The 10919-nt window shown below is 42.3% G+C and overlaps 1 protein-coding gene across 1 annotated transcript in view; it reads right to left on the minus strand.

Moving 5' to 3' along the window:
* HPSE2 (heparanase 2 (inactive)) overlaps nucleotides 1–9760 on the minus strand; it is an 841015-nt gene extending 831255 nt beyond the window's left edge. Inside the window, exons 1-2 of the mRNA XM_053585648.1 lie at nucleotides 9399–9760; nucleotides 6318–6475 (exon numbers count right to left, since the gene is read on the minus strand). Coding sequence (XP_053441623.1) covers nucleotides 6318–6475; nucleotides 9399–9688 — 448 coding nt within the window. The 5' untranslated portion in view covers nucleotides 9689–9760. The remainder of the gene's footprint in view (nucleotides 1–6317; nucleotides 6476–9398) is intronic.
* Nucleotides 9761–10919: the final 1159 nt, after the last annotated feature.

Below are 10919 nucleotides of genomic sequence, written 5' to 3' on the forward strand. Positions count from 1 at the left end.
TATTCTCAGAAATATGAAAATCTGAAGGAAATGGACCAATACCTGGAAGCACACCGCCTTCAACTAGAAAGAATTAGAAACCTTGAACTGACCTATATGAACCACTGACATAGCATCAACAATACAAAATCTCCCTGAAAAGAAAAGTCCAGGACCAGAAGGCTTCACATCTGAATTCTATCAAACCTTTCAAGAGGAACTAGTACCTATATTATACAACGTTCTCCAAAGCAAAGAAAAAGAAGGAATACTTCCCAACACATTCTATGAAGCAAATATCACCCTGATCCCCAAACCAGGAAAGGATCCAACAAAGAAAGAAAATTATAGACCTGTATCATTAATGAATATCAATGCAAAAATATTCAATAAGATCTTAGCAAATAGAATTCAACAACACATCAAAAAAATTATACACCATGATCGAGTTGGTTTTATTCCAGGGTTACAGGGTTGGTTCAACATACACAAATCTATAAATATAATACATCACATCTATAAAATAAAAAACAAAGACCATATGATTCTCTCAATTGATGCAGAAAAAGCCTTTGATAATATCCACCTTCCTTTGATGATCAGAATTCTTAAGAAAATAGACATAAGGGACATTTGTTAAACTAATAGAGGCCACCTACAGCAAACCTACAGCCAAAATCATATTGAATGGTGTAAAATTGAAAACATTTCCACTCAGACCAGGAACCAGGCAAGTGTGCCCACTGTCTCCACTGTTATTCAACATAATAATGGAAGTCTTAGCCATAGCAATCAGGAAAGAGAAGGTGATCAAGGGTATCCAAATAGGGTCAGAGGAGATCAAACTATCACCTTTTGCTGATGATATGATCCTATACCTGGTAAACCCCAGGGACTCAACTTCGAAACTCTTAGAAATGATCAAGGAATAAAGCAGGGTCTTAGGATACTAAATCATTACTTACAAGTCAGTAGCTTTTATATATGCCAACAATAGTCAAGCTGCAAAAACAATCAAGGACTCTATTCCCTTTACAATAGTGCCAAAGATGATGAAATATTTGGGAATTTACCTAATGAAGGATGTGAAAGACCTCTATAAGGAGAACTATGAAGCTCTGAGAAAAGAAATAGCTGAAGATGTTAACAAATGGAAAAACATACCATGCTCATGGCTGGGAAGAATCAACATTGTTAAAATGCCCATACTACCCAAAGCAATCTACAGATTTAATGCAATCCCTATTAAAGCACCACTGTCACAGTTTAAAGAACTTGAAAAACTAGTACTTCATTTTATATGGAATCAGAAAAAAACTCAAATACCAAATACATTACTCAGATTTAAGGACAAATCAGACTTCAGGCTATACTATAAATCTATAGTGATCTAAACAGTATGGTACTGGCACAAAAACAGAGCAGTAGATTTATGGAACAGAATAGAGAACCAAGAGATGAACCCAGCTGCTTATCACCATTTGCTCTTCGACAAGCCTATCAAAAATATTCAGTGGGAGAAAGACTCCCTATTTAACAAATGGTGCTGGGTGAACTGGCTGGCAACCTGTAGAAGACTGAAACTGGACCCCCACCTTTCACCATTAACAAAAACTGATTCTCACTGGATAAAAGATTTAAACTTAAGACATGAAACTATAAAGATACTAGAAGAGAGTGCAGGGAAAACACTTGAAGAAATCAGACTGGGAGAATATTTTATGAGTAGGACCCCTAGGGCAATTGAAGCAACACCAAAAATACATTACTGGGATCTGATCAAACTAAAAACCTTCTGCACAGCCAAGAGCACAGTAACTAAAGCAAACAGACAACCTTCAGAATGGGAGAAGATTTTTGCAGGTTATGCTTCTGACAAAGGTCTGATAACTAGAATCTATAGAGAACTCAAACTAATCAATAAGAAAAGAACAAATAACCCTATTTCTATATGGGCAAGAGACTTGAACAGAAACTTCTCTCATGAAGACAGGCACATGGCCTACAAACACATGAAAAAATGCTCATCATGCTTAATCATCAGAGAAATGCAAATCAAAACTACTTTGAGATATCATCTAACTCCAGTAAGATTAGCCCACATCACAAAATCCCCAAACTACAGATGCTGGCAAGGATGTGGCGAGAAGGGAACGCTTCTACACTGCTGGTGGGAATGCAAGCTAATACAACCTTTTTGGAAAAAAGTTTGGAGAACATTCAAGGAACTAAAAGTGACCTACCATTTGATCCTGCAATTCCTCTACTAGGTATATACCCAGATGATCAAAAATTATTTTACAACAAAGACATTTGCATCAGAATGTTTATTGCAGCCCAATTCATAATAGCCAAGACATGGAAACACCCCAAGTGCCCATCGACCCATGAATGGATTAACAAATTGTGGTATATGTACACTATGGAATACTATGCGGTCATAAAACAGGATGGGGACTTCACATCTTTTATACTTACCTAGATGGAGCTGGAACATATTCTTCTTAGTAAAGTATCTCAAGAATGAAAAAAAAAGTATCCAATGTACTCAATCTATTATGAAGTCAATATATAACAATCTACACACTCATACAGATGGCAAAACATACCATAGTTCAGAAAGTAGAGGGAACAGGAGAGAGAGGGAGGGGAGGGGGTTATAGGAGAGGGATGGTATTCAGGGGGGACCTCACCTAATGTGCATGATGCAATGGTACATTTCAAAACTATTAAGAAAGGAGTATAATTGTGATGGATGTGTTATTTAGTTCAATGTAAGCATTTCAGATTGTATATTGAAGCAGTACCCTGAACCCCATAAATGCATCAATGTACAAAGTTATGATTTAATAAAAAAAATTTTAAAAAAATGATTTTACAAAGTTAGATATGTGCATTTGCATTAATATGCTCAAAAAATATTTGAAAAATGGAAGCTTGTTATTGCATTATTAATTCAAGGAGGCTGGGCCTAGTGGTTCACACCTGTAATCCCAGCAGGAGGATCCACTTGAGCCCAAGAGTTCAAGACCAGCCTGAGCAAGAAGCAAGACTCTGTCTCTACAAGAAATAAAATAAAATAAATAGTTAGGCATGGTAGTATGCATGTGTAACCCAAGTTCCTGGGGAGGCTAAAGCAGGAGAATCACTTAAGCCCAGGAGTTTGAAGCTACAGTACACTGCACCTTAGCCTGGGCAAGAGAGTAAGACTTTGTCTCTGGAAATAAATAAATAAACAAAAAAATAATAATAATTCAGAGGGAAACAACAATAATAAACCACATCAGGTAGCAATAGGCATGAATAAACCAGAAAATAGGTTTCTTTGCCCAACCTGGAACTAATCTAACAAAATTTAAGATTAAACTCTTCTCTCATCACCATACACATACATACATGCAAAAAAAAAAAAAAATCACCTTAAGTTCTATTCTCTGTCCCTTAAAGATAATTCTCCCTACATATTCTTAATCCTCTCAAATGATTCCCTAAATCTACCTCTTTCTCACCTAATCTTACTCACTTCTTAATCCCACTTGGATACATGAAATACACATATGCATGTTACAAATTTCCTGAAGTTGCCTTTAATAAAAGTATCTTTCTTTTGTTTTTCAGTCAACAAAATATTTTATAAACATTACCTCCTAGAACCCTCAGGGAAAGCAATGTACAGCCAGTAGTATCATTATCCACATATTACAGAGAAACAGTAAACCCAGGGCCACACATTCCTTAAGTGATGGAGCCAGGCCTTACGATGCAGGTTTTCAAATTCCATTTTCTCATTACCCTATCATTGTTTCATAACGTGCCAATAGTATATCTTATTACTCTAAATGTATTTTGTTATTCTATATTATGTTTAAGGAAATACACTTTTAATAAGGTGTCTTTGTGCACAAGTGCTTATTACAGGGCCATTTACTAAGAAATCTAATTATCTTAAGATGTTCTTGATGACAACAGTTACGACTGGACAAAAAGTGACAACTTAAGTATAATATTTGCAATACTGCTGAAACTATACCAAAAGCATTTTTGCCTTAAATTCTGCAAAGCAACATGCAACAACAAAGATAGGATGGGTGATTTAAGGATATGTGAGCATCAAAGGGCAAAAATAGGACATTCTATTCTCTTTAATGCTGCTAACGCCTCAAATACTGATATAGTTCAGAGCATCTTATTACCAGGGAAACATAAATCAAAAGGAGTTCAGCTAGGAGAAATAAAACAGATTATTGTCTAGAAAGACTGACTTTAAAGAACGTTTTAAAAGATTTAGGTCCAGGTATTCTCGATAAAAAACAGCTATGAGAAAACCATTTTATGAAGCTAACACCCATACCAAAGATGAAAGTATTTTGAAGGTAGTTGTTTAAAAAATGAAAATAAGAATAACTGTAAATTTTTACAAACAACTGTAAATATTTATAAAGAGAAAATTCAGGAATAAGTTTTTGGCAAAAACCTGTGGGATAGAACTCTGTCCCTCAGAGTGGTGAAAATTACATTCCTAGAGATATTTAATACCAAGTGGGCAAAATAAGAAAAAGAGTCCATAATGAATGATCCTATAAAGGCCCCTGAAGTGGTAGGGCAGAAGACGATCTCTTAGATCTTTTCCATTTCTGATTTTTTCAATTCTGTTAAATGGAGGGGGCACAGCCTTCTACTAATTTCTTTTCTCCCCTATGCCTGTTTCCCCTTTTACAAAGGAAAACAAATTATAGCCTTCATTTAAGCAGATCTCATGTTATAAATGAATCAGTAATATAATCCCAGATACAAGGTTAGGGAAAATAAGTCAATTTCTAAATTTATAATAGGCTTTTCCCCCAGAAATTCCTGAGGATCTAAAGTAGTACAAATGGATTAGAAGAAGAACAATCTTATCAGGACAACCATCAATATTCTCCCTTCTGTGTCTGATCACAAAGCTGACAGTGACCCTGGGAGCTAAAAGTTGCTGAGTCAAATTACTATCAGGCTTCAGCATTTACACTGAGTGACACCAAAATCTACTCCCACTTTTATGGTAATGACTTTTACCTTTGAAAAGATACAGCCTTAAACACCTGCATGCTTTTGAATACATTATAAAAAAGTAAGTCCTAGTCATGCTGCTTCAAATTCAAGAAGCCTCAGCCTAGCCCTCTTTCTTTATTCTGGCACTGTAAAAAATATTTCCTCATTTACCCTTAAAACAGATTCCAATACCTCTCCAGAAGTCCTAATCAGTGAAAGTCCCAGAAAACACAAGAACATTTCCTCCTTTAGCTGTTTATAAATACAAGATGTAACAAAATCCAGGGGGGGTTGAAAACCTTCCCCTGAGCCCTTTAAAAATAAAACTGTAGCTTACTTATAAGAAGAAAAGGCAGGACAGAGATAGCCCTCTGGGAATGGATACTAAAGCTTCTCCTTTTCAATCTTAACAGTAGCTAAAGAGACACCAATTCCCATCATCTCCCTTTGAAAGCATGTCCCTTTACTCAAACACAAAGTTCATAGATATCAACACCAAACCTTTTAAGTAAAAATTTTTAAATAGCACTTTCATTTTTTCCCTAGTAAAAATTCAGACTGTTCAAATCAAAAAAGATCAGATTCTCACATTGCCAAAGGATTTCAAGTTTAAACACCCAACACTTAATTCATCTGATCCTGGCAGGAAAGAAGGCTGGTACTTATAATCCCATTTAAAAACAGAAAGAAAAAAAAAATGCGATTCTGAGATTAGCCAGTCTGAAGGAGACCCCACTTTGGGGACTTTCAAATTTTCCTTATGAAAGGATCAATCTAAAAGGATCATTTTTTAAAACTTTAAGATTGGATTTTCCAAAAAAAAAAAAAAAAAAGGATTAATCCCTCGGTACCCTCATCCCAGGAAGGCGAAAAAATAAAAACAAAAGGATACTTTTTGCCAATTTTAGGAATGAAACGCGACTATAACCCTTTAGTAACCTATGAACCTGTCTAAATTTTCTCAAGAAACTTGCTGATCTTGTCGTTCCCGGAACCCCCTGCCAGTTCTGGCTTCCAGTTCTCAGCCTCCAAGATTTAGCTGACCAGCGACACGCCAGCCGCTGGAAAGGGGACAAAATAGCGCTTTTTTCATAATCACGTCAGGGTCCCATGTTCCGGTATCCTCTCGCCCGCAGCTTCCAGCTTTTCAGGGGAGCTTCAACCAGGCCCTCCTCCAAATTTGCCTCTCTTGTGCACACAGACTCACAGACCACACACACACACGCACACGCACACGCACACACGGTGCTCTCTTCCGCTACCCAGATTTCCCCCCACCCTGCAAGAATGGTAATCAAGTTTCTCACCATCCTCATAGTTTTTGAGATAGTAATCCGGGCCCGGGCCCCCGCGGCTTTTCGCCGGGTTCCTCAGGTTCTGGAACTGCAGGAAGTCGGTTCTTTTGCCCCCGAAGCGCAGAAAGGCGGGAGAAAGTCCCCGGGCTAGGGTCACCAGACGCTTGGAGCTGCAGAGGTAGAGAAAGGGAAGAGGAAAGGATCCCGGGAGAAGGCGAGAGTGCTGGGGGACCGAGAAGGGCCCACTTCCCACTCTGCAGGTGACCTAGCCGGGGCCAGGGGCACTGCGCCCTCCCCAGCCCATGGTCCACACGAGCCCCCGCCGCTCTGGAACGTTTCTCGTGCGCCTTGCACCCCAACCAGCCCAGCCCTCCACCACCCAGTTCCCCGTGGGATATGCCTCCTGCGCCCAGCCATATGCAGCCGACCTTTCCTGCAGATATCCAGACCACTTCCAAAGAGTTTAGAGATGGTCTTCGTTCACAGGTTGTGTGTATGGGATTGGGGGATACGTGCTGCTAACGCGGCGCCAAGGCGCAGTTGCCCGGCTCCTGCCACTGCCAGAAAAGCGCTCCTAGCGGAGACGCGCAAGGCGCACTGACCGCCAGCTTCCAACCATTGCCAAACTTCTACCACGAAAGCTGGCCTTGCCTCCTTGGCCCGAGGAACCCCGCAACTTCCGAATAGGACGCCCAAGGTCAGGTGGATTCTGATTTTCTTTTCTTTTAATGCCTGGATTTATTTTCCTTTTTCACTACATTGTAACAAACTCACTGTTCCCAAATTCCGGGTTGAGTCTCCGGGCTAAATCCTAGCCTTTCCGAGAACGCTTTCCCCAACCACCCCCTAACAATAACAGCAAAGTCACTTTGGCTAATCTCAAGACAGTTATATCCTCATCTCTTCCCCACCCACACTGGGCTCCTTTTTTTTTTTTTTTTCTTTTCCTTTGAGGCCATTTGGAAGCGCTGGGTAAAGTGAAGTTTTTCGCTCAGCGGGTCTGAGGAAACTCAAGAAGCAACAGAACAATACATCATTTACATGTAATTAAGTTCGGGATTTCCATCCGTAGGTTGCTTTAAAGCCTAACTGCTATGTTTGGAAACGAGTAGGGAAGGAGGGATCTACGTGCTGATAATAGGGGATAAGCTATTGAGTTCCGGATCTGTACATTACTTTCAAAGCTTTGCTGGTTCGGTTTTGAAAATCCAAATCCAAATGTAGAAAGTAAAGAGCATCATAAAGAATGTGTATTCCAGAAAGAAAACACCGTCGACTCCGATCTTAGGTTTTGAAAAGAGAACGTGGCCACCCAGAGATCGTGTGGTCACTGGGGCCGTTTTGGCTTAGGCGGGCGCAGTAGAGGTGTAACGTGGGCCGAACAGAGGTCTGAGCGAATCTTGTCCCGCGGGAAGGGCATTTCCAACAACCTTCCATCCGGAAGCCTGCACAGCCAATGCAAATGCGCCCCGCCAAGCTTCTTTTCCCGAAAAGCTGCCTTCCAGAATCTTTTCTGAGGCAGGCAAACATTTAGCGCGAACAGGCTGATTTTTTAAAGGAAGAAAGAAACCCGGAGTTTATGAAGCTAGAGTAGGGCGTGCATTTCGGAAAACGCCTGTAGCACTCCACCTTCGGACGACCTTCAGACAAGCTCTGCGGCAAAGACGTTTTAGAGCAGAAGCCTGGCCGCGCGGAGCTGTTCCGCCCTTCCAGTGGCTGCACCCGCAGGGAACCGAAACAGCCTCCGCCGTGGCGGCGACAACCACTCAAAACTCCGGCTACGTTCCTTTCACGTGGAAGGAGCGCTCCACGTGGCGCCTCCGGCTACCTGCCGCGTCTTCAGCCCCCACTGCTGTCAGGGGGACACTCAAGGGCGGCCGCATCCCAAGAAGCAAAGTTCGAACTGAAAAATACTCACGAAAGGTGCACAGTAGACGCGGCCTCCGGGCAGAGTAGGACTGAGAGCGCTCAGGCCTGGGGGCAGCCACAGCTGAGGCTCCAACTTGTAGGAAATTTTTAAAAACTCAACACTTGGATTGGACATTGCATACAATTTATTTATTTATTTATTTTTACACTGCAACTCTGTCCTGAAGGGAAAGGATCGCGGTTGCCTAACTGCTAAACTGTGACAAGCCGGGAAAGGGTGAGCCCAGTTAGATTCCAAGCCCCAGAGCACAGGAGATCACAAACCTCCCAGTTTGCTAATCTGCCAACGCCGGGTTCAGACCTCTGAAACATCTCTGGAGTATTTCTAAGACCCTTACAGTTCCCCTTATAAATGCTATGACCCCAGCGAGAATTTTTTTTTTTAAAGAAAAACTAAAGTATGCCGTTACCGCAAGAGATTTGAGGAGGAGGAGGAGGAACTAGGGGGAGGGGTGGGATTCCTTCTATAAAAAGTGCCTTACAAAGTCCTGAAGTCTGGCGATGACAACAGAGGATATAAAATAAAATTTTAAAACTCGGATCCAGTTTGCCTACCTCTCAAGCCTTTCCTTCAATTCATTTTCGGTCTGGGAGTGGGAGAGAACTGACAAAATGATCTTTCCGTGGAAAATTCCACTCTCATGCAATTCCGCCTTGAACACTCACAGACACACATGAACTCTCTCTCTTCTCTCTCTCTCTGTCTCTCTCACACACACACACACACACACACACACACTTATTTCTTTCGGGTCTTTGTTGCTGAAGACCTTTTCTTAGATTTGTAACTGACCTGAACCTCTTGTTTCTTTTTCAGAAGGAGAAGGGGAGGCTAATTGTGAATATATGTAAGCACAACATTTTTTCAGTCATAACTGATAAGTTTCTGAAATGCCTTCTGCATTGCAAACATGTGCATCTTAATAGAAAACACTGCTTTTCTCAATCACTAGTTACAGCCTCAGCAAATATTCCAGGAGAAGGAAAACCATTCTTCTCTTTGAGAGATCCTCTTGGCTTTGGAGGCAGCAGCTTCTTCTTCTTGTTTTTTTTCTTCTTCTTCTTCCTCTTCTTCTCTTCTTCCCCTTTTTGAATGGAGTGTAGGAAGGGGTTGAGGGTGTTACTAAAAAAATTCAAAATGATCCATCGAAGCCCCTGCCTTACCTTAAGAAATCGAGCCAGCCATCATGAATGATGGACGGATCCAGCTGCAGAGAGAGGAAGTTCTCACTGACTGTCCTGACTGGGTTCTTGGTGCTCACATCAAGTAGAATCAGGGTCTTTTCCTTCAAACGTGGAGCTCTGTCTACAGGCAAGGATCTCCTGTTTCCAGCTTGGGAGGAAAGGGAAAGATGGAGCAAAAGAGCCAAGTAGAGAGCCCCCGGGGCTAGGCACGCAGAGGGGCGGGAGTTGCTGGAGGGCATGGCTTCAGGGAAGGCACAGAGCTCCCTCATTCAATCTCTCTGACTCAAACCTCTCTTCTACTGAGTTTTGCTAGTGACTAATTGTCCTTATCTAAAGTGTGTGTCTGCCTGCTTTTCCCCCCACCCCCCAACTCTGATCTCTCTCTCTTTCTCTCGCTCTCAATTTTTCAGTGTTTTGGTGCTGGTGGAGCGAACTCACGCCCCTAGCCAGCCTTCCCAGCGACTCGTGCCAAGAGAGCTCGTACACCAGCACCGCCCCTTTAACAGATTTCCACTGCAGACATTTTTTAACTTTTTAAAGGTAAGGCGAACGGGGGAGGCGGAAAGGAGGAGGAGAGGATGGCGTTGTACCCCCTCCCCCATTTAACCCTCTGGAGTCTGGAAACCGAGAGAGGGATCCAAACAGAAGTATTGAAACTTCTTGGGTATAGGGCGAGACGTTTTTTGTTTCTCTCCTCTAGGAAGGGTGGTTCCAGCTCTAACCCAGACGCGAAAGCCCCAGCACTGTCCCCCGCTGCACTGGGGTAAGAAGTGTGCACTAGTCGCTGGCTTGTTTGTCCTGACAGCAGTAGGCATATCGACCGCCCAGGGGACTTTCCCTTTGTGTTCAAGCAGCAATAGGAAGGTTGGCTAAGTCGCAAATGGGTCTTGCGATAGTGATTTTTGCCAAGTTTGGAGCTCAGAAGCAGACTCCATGAACAGAAAAAAGCCTAGACCTCTGCAACGCGCTAAGCAGCCACACAAAAGTGTCTTCTGACCTCCAAAGAGCATAGAGTGGCCAGAAGAAAAACGCAGAGTGACCAGTTAAAGGGCTTCTCCAAGGGGCAAAAGGGACCAGTTTTGTACCTGGCTCTTCTGTGCTCTCTCTGCAACCGAAGCGTAAGGTCTCAGGAAGCTTTAATATACAGCTGTCTTTGGCCAAGTCCAAGCGACTTCAACTGTGCTTGGCTAGTCAGAGCAGCTCTGTGCCCATTTGTGCCACTGCTTGACTGCTCTATTTCACTGCACAAGCAGAGCTGCTCCTCCAGTCCCTCCTCAAGGTCAATCCTTGGGCTTAACCCTTCTGCATGGAAGTGTTCCCATATGGTGCCAGAGTGAACAGAGTGACACTGTAGGGGTTCAGTCTGGTGGCAGTAGCTGCTGGATGCTGGGGAACAGAGGAAGCCATATAACCCTCCCTTGCTCATCAATCCCCAAGACACAACAGCTCAGAGATTAAGCTCTGCATCCTCTTCTAAAACTTGAGGGTGGGCATAGTTTG

Source organism: Nycticebus coucang, chromosome 3 (genome assembly GCF_027406575.1).
Source record: "Nycticebus coucang isolate mNycCou1 chromosome 3, mNycCou1.pri, whole genome shotgun sequence".
NCBI lineage: Eukaryota > Metazoa > Chordata > Mammalia > Primates > Lorisidae > Nycticebus > Nycticebus coucang.